Consider the following 22,945-nt stretch of genomic DNA (forward strand, 5'->3'; position numbering starts at 1 on the left):
AAGAAACCTACACAAAATCACACAGACAGTAAGGGCTGAATCTCACTGCCCCATCCTTGTTGGAAAGACCAAGGCGGTGGAGGGAGTCAGCTCGAAGCATCAGCAGGAAATCAAATACCTGTAACAGAGAAGACATCGGAATCACTCAAATCCCAAACCAATGGAATCCTCTCCCACCGTCCCATGTGATACTTTTGCAAGTACAAAGGGGTTTTTAATACATGTGTGGCTAGTTCTGTAGGAGGTATCACTTCTAGTGTTACAGTACATATACATACTTCTATTAGCCAAGAAACACTTCATTCTACTTCTGGCAAGCTCTAGAGCACACATTCCCACCTGCCTCCCACAAACTGCAGCAAGAACATGCAGCTCTTGACCTGAAAGCACAAGTTATCTCTCATACCTGCAATCTGATGCTGCTAGCAACAGCAAGGCTGTATGCATATATATAGTGGCGCTGGACGTGGTGGATCAGCATCTCGTATACCCGCATTGCATGGCTGGAGGGTAAGCTGTAAAGCTTTGTCTAGAGAGGAGCAGAAACACAAATCAAAAGGCAGGCTCACACTTCTATTCAGAAATGTTCCCTTCCTGTGGCAGAGGGACTGGAACTAGATGGTATTTAAGGTCCTGTCCAACTCTAACCATTCTATTCTCTAAATATGTATTTGCACTAAGAATTCAAGAACAACACAGCAAAAACTTGCTCCTGAAAGCAAGATGAACAGATGGCTCCAAGCAGAACCTCTGCAGAGGCTCCAGAGCAACTCTGCCCAGCTCCAGAAGGGCACTGGCTGGGACAACCAGCTCTTCACAACTGCTTAACTGTATCTCAGAACACGTTACCCAAACACAACACATCTAGTCAAGGTTATGAACCACTCCCCTTCTGCTAGTTTATGAACACATCTACCCTCCACACATGGAAATGTCCTCACAGTCATTGTACAAGGGAAATTAGGCAAATGAAACATCTAGCAAACAGTGATACAGTACCCAAAAGCAAAAGGAATGACCAAAACAAGAGTTAAAATATTATGTGGGTGAAACAAAAGGCAAAATACTTAACAGTGGGAAAGCTGTTATCTAAAAAGCCAAGTCCAGCAGTAGACTGCTCTGAAGAAGACATGTTTTAATGCTCTGCAGCATGTACCTGAAGAATTATCAGGAGTCCAAGAACTGCTGTCTTGACATCCTCCAAAGAAGCTGAATACGACAGCAAGTCCCTCTCTTCCAGTTCAGAAGGAGATGAGAGAGAATGTGCAGCTACCTTTTAAAAAGAAAAGCAATGCATTGTTTAAATCTGTGACAAACCCTTCCTTTATTTCCATCCTGGAAGGTCAGGAAGGACCAGAGGAAGTCATCCTTGTCGGAAATTCTGCAAGCCCTTTCTGGTAGCTTAAACGTGCATTGATAAAGCTCTGCCCTTCAGACTTGCATTCTCCAAAACCCACCAGTTTTACAATATCCTGCTCAGCCACACAACTGGTAACAGTCACAGGTTAGTCTCCTCAGGCACAGTAAGAGGATCTGGCAAAAAGTGTGGTGATGCTACTGACAGCTGGAAAAGCTCTGCCTCACCTTTTCAATGATATCAAGCAAGCTGTTGAAGTGATGTGTGTTGCAGCCTTCAGCCAGGTCTACAAGTAGCTGAGTGGCCAGTTTTCGGACCTGATGGTCTTTATCCTCTGGAATGTGAGCCAGCTGAGAGATCACAACCAAGTTTATCAGCTCCTCCTGCAAGAGGACACACCTTAGTAAGCCTTTACTGTCCACTGTTCAGTCAGCACGTTCAAGAGACCAATCATTACAAATAAAAGAACATTGATATCAGGTTTATTCCTCAACTTTTTGGTTCCTTGATTTTTCCTCTCCCCTCCAAATACTTAAGACTTTTGCTGCACTTCAATGCTTCAGTTTTCATCTGTCCTACTGACTTGATAGCCCAGGCTCAAATAGATTGCTGATAGAGATTTCTAGGCATAGTGTTTTTTGAGAAGGAGAGGACACATGCAGCAGCATCATGTTTTCACAAATCTTGAGGGAATCCAAGCAGCACCTCTGCTCCTTCCTGTCCTCTGACACTCCAGGTACATTCAAAGAGCTGAAGACATCCCCAGAGCCGAAAAACATCTTAACATCTCTCTCAGACAGCTTCTATCTCAGATCGCAATTAAACTGCAAGCACCAAGACAAATCAATCTGCTCATGTCAGATTATGTCCAGACCTCATCCTTTTACACAGCTTTTATATAAACTCTGCATCTCTGCCTCACCAAAGCCTTCCCCACCCACTGAGGATCCCACATGTGATCATCAGAAACAGACACACACCTCATAGAACTGCCTGTTAATACTCAGGACAAAGGACAAGACATCCAGAACTTTAATCCGAACAGCACTACGACTTTCGTTCCTACAACGGGAAGAACAAATTCAAGATGAATAAAATAAAGTTGCTGATATTCAGGGAAGGGGGGAGAAGATAAAAGGAAGGTAAAACTAAACTAAGAAACTTCTTAAGAGTTAACACAGTAACAGTTAGGAATCAGGTGAGTCTTCAGTTAACATCTCTACATATGAAATCAGATTCAAGAATCGAACCTGCAATCCCAATTCAGCTTTTACTACTTCTGGAGACCTGTAACTGCTATTTTCCCATTCCAGTCCAAGCTAGGAAGTGCATGGCAGAAGAGTAAGTGCTCTGGTGAGCAAATTTAAAACCACACATATGGCACTAAGGAAGAGTTGCTCTTTGGCAGCATTTCACAGATGAGACAGAAGTCTGTTACTGCTGTATGCTGGTATTTTAGAGCACAAGAGTAGTTCCAGCAGCACCAATTTTAAACCAGATAACTTTAATACCAGATAACCATATGCAATCCTGATGCTGAACACGAAGGTCTTGTTTGGTGTCAGAACTACAAAGTGCTGTGGAGTGGAACACATAAATGCCTAAGCTAACTGGAACAGCACCATCCAATGGACGAGAACAAGAAGGAATCATAAATAGCTCAGTGGAAAGTTTTTCTTCTGTTAAACAAAATCCTTTCACATGCTGTGCCCTGGATGTACCATGCTTCTTATCAGCCTTTTGCTAACATTAGAACTTCAGAAAACAAAACTATCTAACATAGAAACATAGCAAGAAACATTTGAAAGTGGCTTGTACTCACAAAGTTATGATTTCATACCTGAAGAATCTCTCCATTAACATCTGCAGGTTGTGAATCCAGCCATCTTTGGCAGGATGAATGGACTGAGCTCTGTATGTTATCAAGTTTAATACAGAAGATTCCTTTCACAGAGAGATCAAGAATTTTTCTTTTAGTGTATAAGCAAATACAATATATCCATTCCCCAGCCCCCATGCCAAGAACAAGGCTCCTGTAAGACCTTGCTGTGATTTTCTGGCCACTTGCTATTTTATGACTCCCAAATTTCAATGTACTAAGTAACAAAACAGATTCAACTGGCAACAAAGGAAGACAATAATATGCAAAGTCTTACTGGTCTCTGATCAGCACATCTTTCCACCAGCTCAAAAAACCTCTCTTCAGAGCCATGGAATTCATTCTGGTCACAGAGTTCTTCTACTGTAGTCAAAAGATCATGTACAATGGACTTGAGTTCTTGGCTCTCCAGACTCTGAAACAGAGACAAAAGCATTCCTAACAGACTTCTACCTTACCAGAAAGTGCTAGCTTTGAAATGCAAACAGAAAACTCAGTTGAGAAGCACAAAACTGGGCTCAACCTTCACTCAGCTTCAGAGTTCTCTAGAGTGTACAAAGAGATCAATTTGCCAAAATACTTATGGTAAGGTCTTTCGATTGAAAGTACACCAAGACAGGCTCAGCACTCACCTGCAGCTGCTGCAGTAATCGCTCCATGATGTCCAAGAGGATGTCCCACGTTACAGCTTGCAGTTCCTTCCCATACTTCTTTATGAGACGTGTTATGGACAGAACTATCTCGTAAGACACAACTGCATTGGGACATGTCATGGCCTGGAACACAAAGCATTTCAGTCAGTTAACAGTTAGGAAGCAGGGACCAGAAACTTTGTATGGGTCCAGATGTACATCTGACTAAAGTTCCTCCCATCCTACCTTGAGGAACGAAGGCAGCACTGAAGTTGGGGAGTTCTTGAGTGAATTGAGGCGATGAGCACCCCACAGAGCCATCCCAACAAAGAACACAGCTCCTCTCAGCAGCGCTGCATCTGCCATGTAAGCTCTAAGGACAGAGGGAAGGGAAGTCTTATATTTTAGTCTTGTATTTTAGCATACGAGATTCAGTAAGAATATACACTATCACAATAGAAATTCATGTCTGTTATAGAGATAACATACACAGCAATTTACAAACATGAAAAGCAGAGAATCATTTAGTACAGCCTTAAACAAAAGAAAACTAAATTCAGAAAAGCCAAAAAAACAAGCACTTCAGCATCGTAACTAGGAAGGGAATTAATTTCTAAGCACCAGAACCTTCAGCTTGTTCTACTGAGGTCAATGACTCCACATCTATCTCGACAAGATCTCTACTGAATTCCTTGGGGTTTGTTAGATACACCTGCTTTACCTGTCTTCCATGATCCTGCACATGTTGTAGATGGCACTGTGTCCCAAATGAGTTCCCAAAAGGTTGCGCATAAGCTGCAAGTTCAAAGAGAACATTTAAATATCCAAGTGTTAAAACACTCTTTAGCCTAAATATGTGTAAACCACGATACCATGTCACAACAGAAGCCTGTCACATCAGCTGAGAGGAAACTACGGGTAAACTCCGTGGACGTAACAGGACTTACACTAACAACGTGCTGATCTCTTAACACTTGAAACAGGTTTTCTTCTGCTCTTAAGACCAAACTGAAATTCATGGCAGATGTGCACAGGCACATCCAACACTTTGTCTACAAGGCCAAAACAGAGAACTCATTAAAAACCAAGACTACAAGGAAGTTCTGACCTTCCAGCACGGCTCACAGAGCTCCTTCACATTGATGGTACGGCACAAAGTGATGATAAATACTGGCAGGTTCTCTGATGGCAGGCAATTATAGCACACAACTGCATCCAGGACTTGCAAGGAAATCTTTGGGAAGGAGAAAAACCAAATGGTTATATACTTCTCTATGAATAAATGAGGTCAAACGCTAACCTGGCAGACCCAGGAAACCTGGGAGTCAAAAGGGATACAAATACGTCTTTTGCTTTTGCCTTTAATCATTGCAAGATGGAAAGTAAACCATAAGAAGCTCTGTTGAAAGTTTGATTCACTGATTAAATTTATCAATGCTCTGTTTTAGAATAAAATGATTATCAGTATACGAGATCCAATGGCTTACAAATACTTCATAGCATTGTATCAGTTCTCTTGTAAGATGAGAATAAACTGCAAGGAGAGTTTGATGGTCTGAGTTTGTGATAGTTACAAAGAATTCTAAAGGACTAAAAGAGATTCAAATCACTGACCTCTATATCCACAGATGACGAAGTCTGAATGCACAAAAGGCATATCTTGCTGTTAGGAAAAAAACACTATAATTATAATTGATTGATTTGTATAATTTTAGGCAAATTACAAAGAGCCAAAAGAGACAAGTAAACTGGTATGTTATTTTACTCATCATTCCCCTTACTGTGGCACTGTTGATAACACTTCCAGAGACACCAAACTCCTGTTCAACACTACAACCTCTTTTCCCAAGTTAAAGTTGTATTTAAATGCAACACAGTATGCCTAGATGAATACAACAGTAGAGACCATTTGTGGGACTAGGCAATGCAATCAGATCCACCTCATGAAATGGGAAAAGCACATGAAGTTAAACTAAAATAGATCTGAACATTGCAACAACTGAGAATCACAAATTTGGCAGAAATGTCAGGTGTGACCTGGAATTAAATAGATCCAGATGGGATGAGAAAGATTCCACTTATCCATGTATTGATCTGCAGCTTTCTCCTCTAATTTACCAAGAATAAGCATGTAGAAGTTCAACAAAGAACACTTACTGCACCATGTCAGCTACGTAGTCTTCCAGATAGCAGCTATTGAATTTCACCAGGTTCACTAAAACCAGAAGGAACTCAGAAGACAAACCCACATCCATCCACTGCAGCACAAAGTCAGCTAAAGAAGGGAAACAAAACATTACAATACACTTTCTACTCAGAAGTGCTACCTCTACCTTTTTATCTTGTCACTGGATGCCTGCCCCTTGACTTCCTCCCACAAAACTGAAGAGGGGCCGAGATGATACTCACCTAACTCTTCTTCTAGGTAGGTGATGTAGCGCCCATTCTCTGTTAGAGCCTTGAACACTTCAAGCCGTTCATGCAAATCTTCATTGGAGGGATAATCCCTAATAACCTTAAAAAAGTGTGCTCTGAGGATCCCTAATCTCTCACCCTTAAAAAAAAGGGGGGTAGGGAGACAGATAACAGTGTCACTAATGAAAAAAGACAATTAAAGCCTTATCAAAGTCTATAACAGTAACCTTCATGCTTGAAACTATTTCATTTTCCTACAGGCTATGAAAGTCTCCTGGAAGCACCTCCAACCTCTACTGGCTATTGACAGTGGCTCAGGTCTTCTCAATTTGTTATCTCAGCACTCCAGGATGGAGGCATTTTGTCCAGCAACACAGACACAGCATCCAATACACAAAATATTCCATGGAAGCAGCAACTGACAGCTCTGCCAGCAGAGCATGAAAAACAGTGAGGCCACAAACCAGAATCCATGCCTGTTTTTTCTGTACGCATCTATCACTGCTTTTTCAGCCTACTGAAAACTAGAACTTTGGTCTGATACGAGTTTGTACAGCCCACTGTGAAATCAGAAGAATCTGTAGTATGCTTAACTTGGCCAGACTAAGAAAGTATCTCATAAAGAACTTGTTGCATACTTGACATGCTGAAACATCAAAACCAGCTGCAGGCTAGGACTGATGGGTTTGGGTACAGACCAGATAATTTGCTGTACTATGCTGAACACAACCCAAAGTATTTCTTCTTTTGCAAGAGCATTGCCCCAAACCTGAAAAGTTTTCTGTTAAGTGGATGAAGTTTTGCTATGAGGTCAACCCACGTCTGAAATGAAAACACTTCCCCTTCCCATTTACGAGGCACAACCAGCATAAGAAAAAAGGAAAGTTGCAGAAAAGAGCCACCCAGCATTTCTCACATCCATCCTCTGCACAAACCCCAGTGTAAGTGCAGTGTTTCTTCTATAGTTTGTTTGTTTTCACCTGGCCTTGAACAATTGACTTCAGCAGATGAAGAACAGCGTGTCTGGCTTCAGCGGGGCGCTCTGGCTGGAGCATATCAGCTACCACTTTCCATATGGCTTCCACTGCATGCTGAAAGCAAACACAGGACACAGGCAGCAGTAGAAAGGTTAGCCTTCTTCTGGGATCTTTACCCAGTAGGTCAGTCATTAATTATGGCAAGTTATGAACAAGATCTTCAGGGATTTCATATCTGGAGTTGTCTTTTCTGAGGGACACTCTCACCTGATGAACCACAAGAGACACCAAATCCCATCCTACATGACAGCCTGCACCCCTGTAACTGAAGCTCTTCATCCACACACTTGCTTCAATGCAAACATTGGTGCAGAAACCTCCACCCAAACCCAAGATGAGTTCAAAACCAATTAGAAGTTGCTTATTAACAAGAGAGAAGGAGCTAGCAAACACCTCTGAACATCATCTCCCCTGAACCATCCTGAACAGGCCTGAAGCTCAGGAAGCCCATCAGCTGCATCCTCTCTGCTCCACAGCTGATAGGCTGGACAGCACTAATGTCCTTTTACAGGTCTGGGCAGCACAAAACAGCTTCTGGGATTATCAGTTTTAAAAGCCACTTTAAACTCCAGGAGCCCCTCACAATAGGTTTTGAGCATCATTCACTGACCACAGCAGAAACTTACCTCCTCAATCTTTTTGGTTTTCACCACTTCACAGATCTGGCTGATTGCTCGGATCCTATTGCTCAATCCACATTCTATGCTCAGTTCCTGGAAAGAAATGTAGACAAAAGCTAACAGTTTATCTGGCTAAAACACTTACCCATTCCTCAAAGGGGATCACGAACCACAGAAAAATGAATCACACGTTTGTGCAAAATGACCTGAGCATTAGTCATCACTGGAGTTTTGCAGGAATTTCTCCAAAACCTTTTTTCCATTAGCAAACAATCTGTCAAAATCAGAACTTTCATGGAACTGGAGCCAAGCAGCTGTGAACTGCCAAGACAGAACATCTCCTTTTCCTCAGGAAAGCTGGTAACTCACTGGCTGTGGTGCTCACCCAGTTCATGGGAGAAAGGCAGAGAAAGGAGAGACATGAGGTCCAGCTTGCCAGCCTTTAAGGCTTTCACAAACCAGAAACCGTTTCCAGCTCGTGTTAACTGCCACCACACAAACTCAGTCTATGAGAAGAGCAATGCATGCAGAGGAAACACCCTGTGAGCTGACATAAGACACCACCACCCCATCAAACACCTCAAAAGGATCCAAATGCTGCATAACTAAAACACCGTAACTTCAAAGTAGATGAGTTTTACACCCATTTAACTAGAGAATGAATGGAGAGATAAAGGGGAAAAGGCACACTCAGAGAGGAAATGAAAGTCAAAACCAGACAGGAGAATGAGCAAGCCCTCACTGAGATCCTCCCAGCGCAGGTAATCCAGGCACTATCCCCCCTTTTCCTATGGTCAGCTCCCACACCTTGAGTATTTCCGCAGTGATGATGAACTCTGTTTGCTTGCCCTCCGACAGCTTGGAACTTCCCCGGGATGTTCCCAGCCCCAGGAGATTCTTGAACTTCTCCTTCAGCCCAGAATCCTTGCTCTGAGGCTTTGCCATCGCTGCCAAGGAAGCAGCGCCGGGCCCCTGCAAACACAGAACAGGGCTTCGGTGAAAGGGAATCTTTGAGCAGGAAAACACCAACACCAGCCATCTCACTGTGGCTTTTACTGATCGGTCGCTCTAGTGTCTCAAGCCACTTAAATAAGGATGAAGCCCAACACTGAGATGCTGTAAGTAGGAATCATGGAATCCCAGACTGGTCTCATCCAGTTCCAACCCCTGTCACAGGCAGGGACCCCTTCCACTGGAGCAGCTTGCTCCAAGCCCCTGTGTCCAACCTGGCCTTGAGCACTGCCAGGGATGGGGCAGCCACAGCTTCTCTGGGCACCCTGTGCCAGCGCCTCAGCACCCTCACAGGGAAGAGCTTCTGCCTGAGAGCTCAGCTCAGTCTCCCCTCGGGCAGGTTCAAGCCATTCCCCTTGGCCTGTCCCTACAGGCCCTTGTCCCAAGCCCCTCTCCAGGTTCCTGGAGCCCCTTTAGGCACTATAAGTACAATAAATATGCGCGTTCAAACATCCAAATGCTGCCACGGCAAGGAGACAGAGGGGAGCAAGCAGCAGCACCCCCATTACAGCACAGCCCCAGCAGCAGCCTTCAGGAACCACCTCCCCAGCCAGCCCCAACCCGCTGCCCCTCGGGGACCGCAGAGCCCATCTCAGAGGGGGACACCCGCTCCTCTCATACAGCACAGCCCCAGCCATGCCCGCAGACACACCGCAGGCATCACTTGTGCTCATAGGGGCACACCACAGGCCTCGTCCTGCACCCTGGGGACACGCCACGGCCCAGCTGCACCAGGGACACACCGCAGCCCCCACCGCAGCCCAGGACACGGCTCCACGTCCCCCCATGCCCCCAGACATGCCCGGACACGCCACACACCCCCGGGACATGCCACAGCCGCTCACGGACACACCACGGGGGACACACCACAGCCTCCCCGGCCCTTTACCAGGGGACAGCGGGGCACAGCGCCGGCCGGGGGCAGCCCCGGAGCACGGCAAGGCCCCTCCTCCCGCTAGGCCCTGCCAGGCCCCGGCGCCCCCCGGCCTGCACAGCGCAGACCACGGGGCCTCCATCAATCCCCCCCGCCCGCTCCGGCCCGGCCCGGCCCTGCCCGGCCCTCATTCACTCACTCACCCGCAGACCCCGGCCCGGCCCCGCCGCCCCCGGCCCGCGGCCCTGCTCCGCGCCCCGCCCCCGGCGGAAGTCCCGCCGCTTCCGGCCTCCGCGCCCGCCGCAGGGCCCGCTGGGGCCGGTAGTGCCCGGTCGTGCCCGGGGCAGCCGCCATGTGCGCGGCCGGGGCCGGTGGTCGTGGCCGGGCTGCTGCCCGGCGGCTCGGGGAGGCGGCCGGAGGTACCGGGAGGGGTGACCGGGGTTGTGCGCGGCCCCGGCACGGGGCAGGGGACCCGGGGACAGGGACCCGGGTGCTCGGGATGTGGCCGTCGGGACCCAGGGATGCGCCTGGTCCTCCGCGGTCTGTGTGTGGGACCCGTGCCCCGCACAGGGCCGTGTCCCCAGCTTGTCACTGCATCGCCCCTTCCGGCTGGCTCGGGTTGGGGCTGCTGGGCTGGGGCTATGGGCACAGGAGCTGACACGTCAGGGTGTCCCCTGCGTGGCTGTGGGCACACGGGGTCGATGCTGGGCTCCGGTGGGTGATGAAGGTGCCTTTCCCTCGCCCCATCCCTTGCAGGCACGCAGCCAGGCAGCATCCCGAGGCGCAGCAGCAGGAGGAGGAGAAGCGTCCCCATTGCCTATGAATGTGGTGACGAGCAGGGGGTGCCTGAGCCCCAGAGACCGCGCTGGGAGCCCAAGGACTGGCGGCAGCAGCTGGAGCGCATCCGGGAGATGAGGAGCAGCAGGGATGCTCCCGTCGATGAGATGGGCGTGCAGATGTGTTACGATAGCAGCGCACCTCCGCAGGTAACAGCGCCCTGCTCCGGTAGACAGGCACGGGGGATGCAGCCCTGCAGCATCCCGCATCCTCATGGTCCCCCTGCATCTGTCCCGCTTTGGATGTCTCCAGAGCAGGACAATCAATGCAGGGAGTACTCGGACTCGAGGCTGGGATTGGCCCCACAAGAGGTTAACCTACAAGTATGTATGTGAGAGAAACCATTCATCCTGTTAGAGGAGGAAAATCAGCCACTGCCTCTCCAGTACTGGGTTTATTGGCTTCCAGCAGCCCTTGTGAAATAGCAGTGGGTGTTTGCTGAGCTCTTCTCTGCTCACATTCAGCCCATGCTGGACATCAGGGACCAAGCAGCAAACGCAGCTGTGAGAGGTCCTTGTCCTCTGCTGAAACCGCTGCTGGGAGAGCTGTCAGGCTCTGGGAACTGGGGCAGAAACAGGATGATTTGGGGTTTGGGAATGAAAACCTGGAGAGTGTGTTGTGGCAGTGCTGTCCGCTGGGGCAGGCTGGCAGCGCATGAGGGCACGGCCCTTTTTATCTCTATGAGAATCCAAGGAAACTGCAACAAGCTGCCTCTGGAATATAAAGGAAAAACACTATGGAGATAGGAGCAGCACATAAGCAGAGGCTGGCTTCCTCCCCTCTTGCAGTTAAGGGGATGGATGCAGGTTGAAAGGAATGACACAGTGCTTCCCAAGCCTGGAACACAATCAAAGGCCCCAGAGGACACTTCCCTCCCTCCAAGGGGACTGTTTGCATCAGTACAGAGGCCAAAGTGGTGCTGTGCTGGGATGTGGGGCTGTGCATGGACCAGAGCAATGGGAATGCTGTGCTCCACAGCGACCTGCTGGCCAATGAGGGAGGGGTCTGGAAGATGCAGCTGCACAGCTTCAGCACATGCAGCACTGTCCTTGTCGCTGGCGTCGTGCCTTGGGATTGCAACCCTGGGGAAAACCATTGGCTCTGCCTCTGGATTCAGGCAGTGTCACACGCTCCACAGCAATGTGGACTGGCACCAAGTGCAGCTGCGGGGCCAGGGGGACCATGGTGCATGATACGGAAATAACTTCTCTTCCCTAGGGGAGCAGGGTTGTTGCTTCCAAGAAGAAGTGGATGTTGTAACCCTCGGCACACAGCAGTGCTCCTGGCACAATTCCATGCACTTGGAGATTACCCTGCTTCCATCCACTCAGGTTTTTCCTAAGGCATCTCCGGTTTTGGAAGCTTTTAAGAGCTGGAGGAAGGATTGTATCCCACGTTGTCCTGGGTCAGGCCAGGTTAGTTGCATCCTCCTCAATCTGGTGGAAAATGAGTTGAACAGCGGGAGGTGAATGGTCTGAGCTAAACCCTGTGTGTCAGCACCACAGGAACTTTGGGGTTTGTGCTTCATCTCCCAGTCTCTCTCATCCCAGTTCTTTAGATTTGGTTTCATAAGGGGCTCACTAGAGCCAGATGCCCAGTTCCTACTGAAGCCCAGTGGGAAAGGGATGGGATTTTCAACAGCTGCTTAGAGCAGAAGTTGCATGGAAAATTATTGGCTGTTTGTACTTTCACATCCTGTGGGGTCTCCTGAGAATCCCATCATCAGGAAAAGCTTTGGCCCTTTGTGGCTAAGCACTGGTGTCTTTGGATGTGAGATCCCAGAAGATGGTAGCTGCCCTTTCACCCACACTGTCTGCTTGGATTGAAGGTGTTCTTACCTCCCTTTGTGTGGTAGCGTTAAGAGGTGATGGATTATTTCTGTTGCAGCCTCTTGCAGATGGATATGGCTGATCCTGGGTAGATCCATATAACGCACTGGCTTGAAGATGGTGCTGGCTGGAAGAACCAAGCCCCAGAGGTGACTGGATCCTTTCAGAGGTCTTGGAGTGTCTCACTGCCTCCTTGTCCCCAGGTCATGCGCTACCAAGTGCTGCTGTCACTGATGCTGTCCAGCCAGACCAAGGACCAGGTGACATGGGCTGCCATGCTGCGCCTCTGGCAGCGCGGCCTCACCGTCGACAGCATTTTGCAGATGGATGATGCCACGCTTGGACAGATCATTTATCCCGTGGGATTCTGGAGGGTGAGTGCCCATAGAACCCCTCCACTGCCCTCTGCTCCCATGCAGTTGTCTGAGGTGGCTCAGAGGCCCTGGAGGGGAGCTCAGTTGGCCTAAGGATTGTCCTTGTGGCAAGGGATGGTGAAGGAGAAAGCAAAGAACTCTGTCTCCCTTCCACAGACTCCAGTGTGTGGCCTCACGTGTAATGTACATTCAGGGATGGTTTGGTTTCTGAGCTGTTTGCCTCTTCTCCCTCTGTCTGAAGGCACAAATACAACAGGATTCTCTGCCTTTCCCCTTGCTTTTCCAGAACAAGGTGAAGTACATAAAGCAGACGACAGCCATCCTGAAGCAGAAGTATGATGGAGACATCCCAAGAACCGTGGAGGAGCTGGTGCAGCTGCCAGGAGTTGGGCCCAAGATGGCTTACTTGGCCATGAACATTGCCTGGGACAGCGTGTCTGGGATAGGTAGGTGGGACCATGTTTTTCCCATTCCTTTCCTAAATCCTGCCTCTCCTAAGTCCTGCTGTATTCCCTACACAGAAGGGAAGCATTGCAGCTGGGTAAACTGCCTGCCCCAGGAGCCCGATAGCATCGCTTTAGTCATCTGCAGAGTATTTGGGTGGGTGAAGGATATGACCCTCAGCCACCCACACTGGATGTGTTGCTGTAGCACTTAAGCATGGATCCAGCTACTATTTTCCCCACATTTGGTAGCAGAAATCTACAAGGACAGCCATTCCCTCCCTCCTTCAGATGCTGGTGGGCAGTACAAGCATTGCCTAATTGGGTTGGCATCCAGAAAGATGTGCTGGCAAAGCAATGCTTTGATATCTCTTTGGTGTCAAGTCAAAGAGAGGTGGAGGGAACTGTGGGATTTGGGGATAGCTGTAGGACAGTCTGAAGCTGTTTGTTAACGGGGTTGCTTCTGTTTGAACAAATCTCATTGGGCTTTCTGTTTGACAACTTACTGGAGGGCAGAAGCAGGGCTTAGTCAAAATTGCCATTAGAAATCAGTCATTCATGATGGGTTGTAGGAAGAAATGGTCTCAGGCAATCCGTAGCTAGGGGATCTCTGGTCTGGTTTAGTTCCTGCAGCTGCCTAAGAGGTGACCACAGGTCCATGTGTTTATTTGCCGTGTTTATTGTGCACAGAGCATAGAAGAGCACAGAGCTGTGCCCCTGGAGCCATCTGCTTTAGCTGGGAGGAAGATGACCTTTGAAGGCCCCTTCCAACCCAAACTGTTCTCTGATTCTAAGCCTGTGCATGGCACAGCAGCAGAGCTCCCGCAGCAGCCAGCAGATGGGGCTGGATGCTCAGCTGCAGGGTCCCGGCCCGGGGACCTCTGGGGACACATGAATATTCCAAGTGTAGTTGCTGCTTATGGAGGAGCTCTAGGAATGGTGCCACTGGATGAATGCCTGCTGCTGCTGCAAGGGCTCATTCCTGCAGCCCTACTGCTGCCCATCAGCTGTACCAAACATGGCTGTAGATTCAGACTGGGGTCTGATGTTCTCTCCCTGCTGTGGAGGAGGGAGGTCAGGAGGCAGCCAAACAGAGCAACTGTTTTCCAAATAATGGTGTGCTCAGTTTTGATTTAGGAGGCAAGACTTTGTCTTCCTGTTTACAGCCATTTCCTGGGGTTTGCCCAATTAGACACAGAGACAGGTTTATCGCTGCTGATCTAACAATAATATACTTTGCATTCAGGGCTTTTTAGCTCAAAGCACTCTCTAAACATTTGTTTAAGCCTCACAAACCCTCTTGTGTCGGTAGGTATTATGAAATGTGTTTTCCATCTGGGTAAACTAAAGGGCAGAGATTGCAGCTTGTGTAACACTGCCTGAAACACAGGGAGGAAGAGAACCCAGGACAGGCTGCCCCGTGCCTGCTCGATCGGAGCAAGCAAACCTTTGAAGGAAGGTTGGGTCAGATTGAGTGTGGCACTGGTGTGTGGTAGGAGATACCCATCCCACCTTGCTTTTGGCCCTGGGCCTAGGAGGAAAGCAGCACATTTGCTCTGTGAATAAGCCTCCCCTCCTGTGTCACCTGGCCCATGAGGGATCCCATGCAGGGCGCTGGACCTGGTGTGCTGTGACTGCAGCTTTTGGCTGTGCTCTCTCTGTTCTGGTGTCTCTGCCTCCACCTAAACTCTGGGCTCTCCCTTCCTTAGCTGTGGACACCCACGTGCACAGGATCTCAAACAGGCTGAAGTGGGTGAAGAAGGAGACCAAATACCCTGAGGAGACTCGGGTGGCACTGGAGGAATGGCTGCCCAGGTGAGCCTCCTTCCTCTACCACCACCACCAAGCCTCTCGCTGGCTGCAGGAGCCAGGTCTGCATGCAGTCCTGTTTGTAGCCTTTCCAGTGACTGCATTTCAGGTCCCTTCTCTTTATGGGGTCTGCTCTGCAGTTGTTTCTCCTCTCCCAAAGAGCTGCAGCATCTCAGCTCTGTGGTTGTTTCCTGGCTACCAGGCACTACTGCAGCCAGGTACCTGGAAGGCTCGATGCCCAGTTCTTACCTTGACAAGTTTAGCATGACCCAAGCCAGGTGCTTTTCTGCACAGGCTCTTGCTGAGTGCAGTGGCTATAGCAGCATCAAAGCAGGGTTGGATTCTGGCCTTCACTGATGCTTAATCTTCAGCATCACATCCCGGTTGATGGGTACTCTTGCACCTCCGCATCTGTCATGTGTCTTAGCACAAGAGAATGACCACAGGCACTTTGTGTGTCCGTCCTCTGCTCCCCAGCCCAGTTCAGAGGGCTCAGGAAAGGCTGGGAGAGCTGCTCTTAGCAGGAGGCTGGGAGCCGCCTCCAGGCGCCTGGGGAAGCCAAGAGGAACAGGCAGTAGGCGAAAGGGATCCATTTAGAAGCACGGGCCGTTCCTTAACCCCTCCAAGCAGATGTACTGGGGCTCATGTTTTTTCCTCCCACTGCAGGGATCTCTGGAGGGAGATAAACTGGCTCCTGGTGGGCTTTGGCCAGCAGACCTGCCTGCCTGTGAATCCGCGCTGCACCGAGTGCCTCAATCAAGACATTTGCCCAGCTGCTAAGAGACACTGAGGGGTCATCTGGTCTTTGGAGAGCAACAACGCTGCTTCAGCTCAGCAGCAGCCCGGAGCTGAGCCCTGGCAAAGCTGTGCATTGCACGGGGCTGGCTGTGTGACTGCAGGGAAACAGGAGCCTGCTGCAGCCAGCTCAGCATCACTGGGGAGCGAGCAGCCGCTGGCAAGGGCTGAGCTCTCAGAGGAAAAAGGGGCTTTCAGAGCACAGCAGTCCTGCTGGGTCAGTGCTAAAGGCTCCAGCCCCTGTGTGAATGCCTGAGCATGCCCCAGCTGCGCTGCAGCAGGAGGAGCTGTAGGGAACAGCTTTGTCCTGGAGGACTTGCTGCTGCTGCTTGTAAATACACGTGTAATAAAGGTGGCGGGGTGTTTCTACCCATGGGGTTTGCTGGCATCTGTGCAAGGCAGGGCACAGGGAGGAGAGCACAGGAGACCTCACCAAAGTGTGAGATCAGAGCAACCAGCCCTGCCAGATGAGAGCAGGCAGCACACACCATGCCCAGCCACCTCCTAGCCCAGGCAGCAAGGGGCACTGTGATGAGTAAGGTACAACCAAAGCCTTGAGGAGCGAGGATGAGAGGAGGGCATTACCTGGACAAGTGCCCTGGGTCCTGGTAGAAGAGTAGGGGGCACCAGGAGACAAACCAGCATCGCTCTCAGTTCAGCTTCAGTGTAACCCAGGAAGGGTTACAGCGGCCACAGGCTGGTGTGTGCCTTGGAAGCTGACAGGAGGCACACCACCACCGTCGGTGTTTTGTTCTTCAAAGAAAGGGCAGTGCTGACTTCATTGTAGAGCTTCAAAGGAATAATTCCAGCTACTCTTTAAACAGGCCAGGGAGGAAGCGAAGTTTATAATGTGCTAAAGGAGGCTGTAATTCTGCTCTCGAGCTCCCTACCAAACAGATGAGGAGCGAGCAAATAGTACTTGGTACATGGGAAAACGAAGTTTATTACTGACATTACAGTGTACATTATGGTTTTGCAATGCAGCTGACAGCCTTATACTTTATTGATTTTTTTTCCAAGTTAAAGGTACAGGAACTGAATGATTATTACTGAGCTACAAGATGTCAGGAAGACGCTAAGTGCTTTAACCAGGAGCAGTTTCCATGGAATAAGCAGAGATTGAAGATTTGAGAATCTTATCAGTACACGTTTGCACACCTGATTTCCTTTGATCTGCATTCAAAACTACACGTTCTCTTTCATCCCCCTCCTCAGCTACAGCGGTGCAGCCTGGTGTGGGAAACGGGCTATTTACAGACAGGTCTTTGCTCTCTGACATGCATCAGAGTGAGACATGGAGGCTGGTGGCATGGGGAACGTTCTGCCCTGCGCAGAGCAGGGCACTGCTGGGGCTTTGGCTGTGCAGGCATGGGAAGCAACGTGCATACCCTGGGAAAGGGCTCCTTCAAGAGATTACTGACTTACAGAAGGAGGTATTTGGGAAAGGGGGCAAAAAGAGAGCAGGGAATTGTCTTGGAACACGAGGAAAGAGGTCTCTTAATGGCAGAGTCCTGGAGGGGAGGCAAACCTCTCTGCATCCTGAGCCACCATCCCGCTGCCAGGCTCACCCCATAGCCAAACGCCTGCACCGCTTCCTCTCCCAAGTCACTGTTTCCAACCTGTTCACCCATCCATGCTCCTATAAAAGATAACTTCCATAAAAAAGAACTCATCACCTTTACCCCTGAGGCTCTCCTCACTCTCCTGTCAGCCAGCAAACAGCCAAGTGGCCCTGCCCTGCCCCAACCCATTGCAGTGCTGAGCCTGACCCGCTGCCAAGGAGAGCTGTGAATGTTCTAAGGCACCTTTTAGCTCAATACGTGGGCAATGCACCCAGAGCCATTACAATATCCATAAGACACCAATCAATACAAAGGCCACGGGCTTGTAATGCAGGGCAAAATCACAGCCATGTGCTTTTCAATAGTCATCCATGTCCAAGGGATTGCTGCCAGTTGCCTTTAGCTTGGGGAAGTGGTTTTGTACTCAACTGTCCTGCTGTGCCCAGTCCCTTCCCACTGCTGCCATGGAATTTGAGATGAAATATGGGGCAGCAGAGCCTGGGGAGCTGCTGGGGCACAGGAGGGATACGGGGCAGCCCCATCACGACTGGGCCACTGCTCTGGTAGAACACCTCTGCAACCTGTGAGAGAGGGTTGTAGTCGAGCTTCCTCCTCCTCCCTCCCTTACAGCCAAAGGCAAGTAATAAAGAGCTTAAATGGGCTTAATTTGTAATGCTTTAACAATACGTTTTTGAGGTTCTATTACCAAGAGCAGGGTGTTTCCAAAGGAGGCCATAGACAGCTAAAGCAACTGCCCACTCCCTAACACCACTGCCTGCTTCATATCCAGCCCCACGGAGACCTCAGGCTTCCGAGGACACCTTCCTATTGTCAAGACAGACGCGGTTATAGGATGGAGGCATCAAACACCAGCTCCAAATCTGGAGCCCAAATACCAGAAGTAACAAACCAGATGGGACCAGGACCCAGCACCAAGCCCACAGCTACAGCCCCATCCCCATGTTCCTCCCTAGAAACAGATGCTGCGTTGTGCTCATTTCCAAGTCCAAAGAGGTTCTGCAGCATCTCGTGGCTCTTGTCCTCTTGCAGTGCTGCTGGAGCCAGGCAGGCAGCACTGCTCCTCACATCATAGGGCAGAACTGGCCCCGCTCCCTGCCTTCCCCCAGCGCTCAGCACTGCACTGATGATGTGAATGGTGAGCCCTGTGGTGTCTGGGGTTTGTGTTTAAATCCTGCCCTCCCCTCTGCAGAGCTGTCAGGGATGAAAAAGGGCTTTTCTCACCCGGGCAGATGTCGCTGGTGGGGAGGGAGGTTCCTAAACTAACCAGAAACATATGGGACTTCACTTAAAAAACCCAAGAAAACAACAAACCAACCTTTTTCATTTCCAGAGCAAAGCCAACAAGAGCCATTTACAGCCACTGTCCGTGTTCCCATCGTGTGAGCAGAGGACGGGGCGCTGGGGAGGGCTGCCAGGTATACCCCAGCCTGGGGTCCCCACCACAATGGGGGTATGAGGCCGTACAACATCACACGAGGGCACGGAGCATCCCATGGGGCTCAGCCTGGGATACCCACAGACCACACACACACCCCAAATACAACTAGAAAAAGGTAATAGAAGCCTAAATGATGCAGGTAATAAAGAGTTAAACTCTTCCAGTCCTTTCTCATAGGAACAGGGGACGGCGGGCAGCCAGAGCAAGCAAGAAAAGGAGCTTTGGTCACATTTCTTATGAGAATCGCTGGTGAGTAACAACAATAATAATAATAACAATAATAATAATAAAAAATACAAAATAAAGGGACTTTAAAATACGCCTTGTAAAAGCAACCAGTGAAGAGCAGAGCACAAAGCATCTCACGTGGACACTGAAGGACAGGGCGTAGGCACCTCAGAACGTCCAGGCTGGGGCAGGATTGAGGTGGACGGCGGCCACCAGCAAGGCTCAGAAGTTGCTGAAGATCTCCCTCTTCTTGTTCCAGTCCATCTGCGGGGCTCTCTTCTTCACCCGCTTGGCCCTCACCTTCTCCTTGGCCTCGGCAGCCGTTGGGCTCAGGGACAAGCCGCTCTCCTCAAAGGGGTCTTTCTTCTCTATGTCCCCATCCTGCGTGGAGAAGGGAGCAAAGCTGTCAGCATCCCATCAGCACCACCGTGGTGTCCTGCAGCGTTTCACCCCACATGCCCCAGGAGAGGTGTTTCTGCAGCACAGACCATGAGCAAACACTCGGGGTGGGTTCTTTGGGAGCAGAAAAGGTCAAAGTCCCTCCTCCGTGCCGGGGCTGTGGTTTCAGTGGCGGCAGCAGCATCCGTGCGGCCACGGTGTTAATTATGGCATTGCACCCTGTGGGTTGTTTTCTTTCCCCCACCTGAAGAACAGGTGGAAGTGGAAAATAGGAACAGAGAAGCTGCTGCCAGGGGGGAAAGGAGCTGCTCTGCTTGTCTGCTGGGATAATGGCGGCAGCAGGCGAAAACAGGGAAACATGGAATCATGGAATGGTTTGGGTTGAAGGGACCTTAAAGCTCATCCAAATCCAACCCCTGCCACAGGCAGGGACCCCTTCCACTGGAGCAGCTTGCTCCAAGCCCCTGTGTCCAACCTGGCCTTGAGCACTGCCAGGGATGGGGCAGCCACAGCTTCTCTGGGCACCCTGTGCCAGCGCCTCAGCACCCTCACAGGGAAGAGCTTCTGCCTAAGAGCTCAGCTCAGTCTCCCCTCGGGCAGGTTCAAGCCATTCCCCTTGGCCTGTCCCTACAGGCCCTTGTCCCAAGCCCCTCTCCAGGTTTCCTGCAGCCCCTTTAGGCACTGGAGCTGCTCTAAGGTCTCCCCTTCAGGAGCCTTCTCTTCTCCAGGCTGCCCCAGCCCAGCTCTCTCAGCCTGGCTCCAGAGCAGAGCTGCTCCAGCCCTCGCAGCATCCCCATGGCCTCCTCTGCACTCACTCCAACAGCTCCACGTCCCTCTTGTGCTGCTGCCCCAGAGCTGGACACAGGATGGGGGGGTCTGAGCTCAGGCACACACTGCCTTCCATGTGAAGGAAGCATCTACACCTGCCTACACTCGCTGCTGCCAGACCACACAGAGCTCCAATGTAATGATCGCACAAGCCCTGCTGATAACCATGGGCAGGTTTTCCACCAGCACTGCGAGGGAATGGCTCTGGTTTAAGGAATGCAAAGTGAAGGGGGTGGTGGCTTCAACCAGCACACCAAGCTAAGAGCCACAGGCAAAGCCCCACCAGCCCCAGCACCTCCGGTTCCTAGCGCAGAGGGGACCCAGGCACCTCTGAAACACCCCATGGGAGGATCTGCTGCTCTCAGGCCCCGGGACACAGCCCGGTTTCCCAAAGGCAGCAGCCATCGGATCAGGATGTGTTATTCAATGCTCAGGGACACAGGGAGATGCCAGACTGCAGGCGCTCGGCCACGGCTGGGCACAGCTGGCCTGCGAGGCTCCACTGGACAAACAGCCCCAGTCCCACAGTCACCAAACCCACGCTGCTCCCATCTCCAGCAGCTCTTTACACACCAACGAACCCCCTGTGCTCCAAGCCAACAGCTCCTTGCCTTGCTTTCTATTGCCTCTCAACCTGCCTTGCTCCTGGGAGCAGCACTTGGACCTCACAGCTCCATCCTCCTGCCCTGTAGCCTGTCAGTAGAACTACACTGAAGATTCAAACCCCCTGCAGACATCCTTTCATCTGGCCTTGAAGGGGTGATGCATCCATCCCAGCAATGCAGACACCCCCATACTGGAACCAGTGCTGTGACAGCTCACGGCTCCATTGCGTGCACATCTACAGTGCAAGGGATGAACGAAACCTGGGTTTCATTGCTGAGTGGATGTAAAGGTACCCAAGTCTGTGAGATAAAACTGCAAATGCATTGCAAGGCTCTGTTACACCATAAGGCAGGGACGTACAGTGGTAGGTAAAAGGGAGGGGGGATATTTGGGGGTTTTACCTCTGATTCCTTCCCAGGACTCTGAAGGTCACTGTGAGATGAAGATGTGGATCCTCCATTCAGCTAATGGGAAACACAGTGTTAGTGCAGTGTGCACAGGGACAGAAATAGGGATAAAATATAAAACTAGTCACAGAATCATGGAGGGACCTTCAAGCTCCTCCAGCTCCAACCCCTGCCATGGGCAGGGACCCCTTCCACTGGAGCAGCTTGCTCCAAGCCCCTGTGTCCAACCTGGCCTTGAGCACTGCCAGGGATGGGGAATCACAGCCGCTCCATCCTGGTGGGGATGGACATCCCAGCCACCCCTCCAGGGGCAGGACCCAAGTCCTGGCACTGAAATGGGGCTGAAACCAGCCTTGTTCAACCCCTAAATTCAAGCTGCAGCAGGGAGCAGTTAAAAGCAGGCAGGCAGCAGCAGTAAAGCTGAGCTAAATGAGCCTTAGGGACATCACGAGCACCCCTCTCAGCTCTGCAGGCTGGCAAGTCACCCCAACAGGCTTCTATGCCATAGGTGGGAGTGGAAGAAAGCCAGCAAGCTGGGAGCCTGGCCTCTCACCCCTCATCCCTCTGGACCACTCCAACACGTTCCCCTGACCAGAGCTAACCCAGGATGCTGCCCAGCCATCGGGGCACCCTGGAACAGGCAAACACTCACCTGAGTCTGTGCAGATCCATTTGTCATGGGCTGAGGCACCACACCTATGGACCACATAAAACCACACAGTAAATACACTCAGGTGGGGTTGCTGGTCCCAGATCCCAGGCAGGAGCCCTTCCTCAGCATCACCCACCCATTGGCCATCCCCAGCCTAACTCCCCTGCCCACCCCAAGCTCCAGCAGCTCCCTGCACCTCGCCTCTTGACTTGCACCCTTGTCAGCTTGCGGTCAAAGCAGTGCAAAGAATGCAATTACTATTTCCCCTATCCCTGCAAACACCAGCATCTCCCAGGACACTTCATCACCCCCGCATGTACTGTCAGCGGTTCTTGATCCACGAGGAATGCATTGAGATGGCCACGAGAGGTGCAGGGGCTCCAGCACCCACTGTGCATCCGTGACCCTGGCTGCATCCCCAGCACAGGGAACAAGGGCTCCTTTCTCCCCGATGCCACCAGACAGCTCCTGCCCCAGCTCCTCCTCGAACCGATGCGCAGCATCTGACACCGCTCTCGCCCTGCGCTCCCCAGCATCCTCTGACCCATTTCTTTGCACAAATCCCCCCATTGAGCATCCAGGAGCCGGAGCACGGTGCAGATAAGGAACAGCTCTGTTGGGAAACAAGAGCTGGGGGCAGGACGGGCTGGGGAGCGGACAGGCAGCTTTCCCTGCCAGGTTTCAACAGCAAGGAAAACATTTGATGCAAGAGCCACCCCTGTGATCGCTGTGGCGTGAAAACCTCCCTGTGGTGCTTCTTGATGCGCACTCAGGCTCCTTCAGCAGAGCAATGGGGGGGTTATTGCAATCTCCCTCCTGAGATCCCAGCTCAGCAGCCGAAAACGGAGGGGATGGAGGAGCTGCCATCAGGGAGATGTCCCAGCCCCGTGCG

The 22,945-nt window shown here is 50.8% G+C and overlaps 3 protein-coding genes across 13 annotated transcripts in view; 1 reads left to right on the forward strand and 2 right to left on the reverse strand.

Annotated features, from left to right (window-relative positions):
• The window catches only part of TSC2 (TSC complex subunit 2), a 31,790-nt gene extending 21,730 nt beyond the window's left edge, over window positions 1-10,060 (reverse strand). For 4 of the 7 annotated variants that reach the window (XM_061349175.1, XM_061349174.1, XM_061349172.1 and 1 more), the window contains exons 1-17: window positions 8,748-8,940; window positions 7,947-8,033; window positions 7,264-7,374; window positions 6,278-6,422; window positions 6,026-6,143; window positions 5,483-5,531; window positions 4,977-5,102; window positions 4,590-4,663; window positions 4,115-4,241; window positions 3,869-4,012; window positions 3,514-3,651; window positions 3,198-3,301; window positions 2,338-2,419; window positions 1,585-1,740; window positions 1,157-1,273; window positions 407-529; window positions 12-118 (exon numbers count right to left, since the gene is read on the reverse strand). In XM_061349175.1, the coding sequence (XP_061205159.1) occupies window positions 12-118; window positions 407-529; window positions 1,157-1,273; window positions 1,585-1,740; window positions 2,338-2,419; window positions 3,198-3,301; window positions 3,514-3,651; window positions 3,869-4,012; window positions 4,115-4,241; window positions 4,590-4,663; window positions 4,977-5,102; window positions 5,483-5,531; window positions 6,026-6,143; window positions 6,278-6,422; window positions 7,264-7,374; window positions 7,947-8,033; window positions 8,748-8,885 (1,946 nt within the window). In that variant the 5' untranslated portion in view covers window positions 8,886-8,940. Of the gene's footprint in view, window positions 1-11; window positions 119-406; window positions 530-1,156; window positions 1,274-1,584; window positions 1,741-2,337; window positions 2,420-3,197; window positions 3,302-3,513; window positions 3,652-3,868; window positions 4,013-4,114; window positions 4,242-4,589; window positions 4,664-4,976; window positions 5,103-5,482; window positions 5,532-6,025; window positions 6,144-6,277; window positions 6,423-7,263; window positions 7,375-7,946; window positions 8,034-8,747; window positions 8,942-10,028 lie in introns of those variants that run through there. The other 3 variants (XM_061349171.1, XR_009724851.1, XM_061349176.1) reach the window with 3 other exon arrangements.
• Window positions 10,061-10,177: 117 nt separating this feature from the next.
• NTHL1 (nth like DNA glycosylase 1) lies at window positions 10,178-16,281 on the forward strand. Of its 2 annotated transcripts, XM_061349182.1 has the most exons (6): window positions 10,178-10,244; window positions 10,582-10,811; window positions 12,695-12,865; window positions 13,152-13,311; window positions 15,018-15,123; window positions 15,784-16,281. In XM_061349182.1, exons 1-6 carry the CDS (start codon window positions 10,178-10,180, stop codon window positions 15,905-15,907), a joined length of 858 nt encoding a protein of 285 aa, XP_061205166.1. In that variant the 3' UTR covers window positions 15,908-16,281. The 2 variants fall into 2 exon arrangements, with proteins under 2 accessions (XP_061205166.1, XP_061205167.1); XM_061349183.1 differs by lacking the exons at window positions 10,178-10,244; window positions 10,582-10,811 and adding an exon at window positions 11,600-12,077.
• A 554-nt stretch (window positions 16,282-16,835) lies between these two features.
• NHERF2 (NHERF family PDZ scaffold protein 2) overlaps window positions 16,836-22,945 on the reverse strand; it is a 31,415-nt gene continuing 25,305 nt past the window's right edge. For 3 of the 4 annotated variants that reach the window (XM_061349181.1, XM_061349177.1, XM_061349180.1), the window contains 3 exons: window positions 22,054-22,097; window positions 21,396-21,458; window positions 16,836-19,542 (listed from right to left, as the gene is read on the reverse strand). In XM_061349181.1, coding sequence (XP_061205165.1) covers window positions 19,384-19,542; window positions 21,396-21,458; window positions 22,054-22,097 — 266 coding nt within the window. In that variant the 3' untranslated portion in view covers window positions 16,836-19,383. The remainder of the gene's footprint in view (window positions 19,543-21,395; window positions 21,459-22,053; window positions 22,098-22,945) is intronic. The other variant, XM_061349179.1, reaches the window with a different exon arrangement.

Source organism: Neopsephotus bourkii, unplaced genomic scaffold (assembly GCF_033783945.1).
Source record: "Neopsephotus bourkii isolate Nb327-2 ecotype Australia unplaced genomic scaffold, CSIRO-AGI_Nbou_v1 NB_384, whole genome shotgun sequence".
NCBI classification, from domain to species: Eukaryota; Metazoa; Chordata; class Aves; order Psittaciformes; family Psittacidae; genus Neopsephotus; species Neopsephotus bourkii.

What these genes read in the sequence shown, in the direction of transcription:
- NTHL1 (XM_061349182.1), top strand. Translation starts at nt 10,178, where the DNA reads ATGTGCGCGGCCGGGGCCGGTGGTCGTGGCCGGGCTGCTGCCCGGCGG. An exon ending in ATCCCGTGGGATTCTGGAGG is followed by an intron (nt 12,866 to 13,151) that starts GTGAGTGCCCAT and finishes TTGCTTTTCCAG; the next exon opens with AACAAGGTGAAGTACATAAA. An exon ending in GGACAGCGTGTCTGGGATAG is followed by an intron (nt 13,312 to 15,017) that starts GTAGGTGGGACC and finishes TCCCTTCCTTAG; the next exon opens with CTGTGGACACCCACGTGCAC.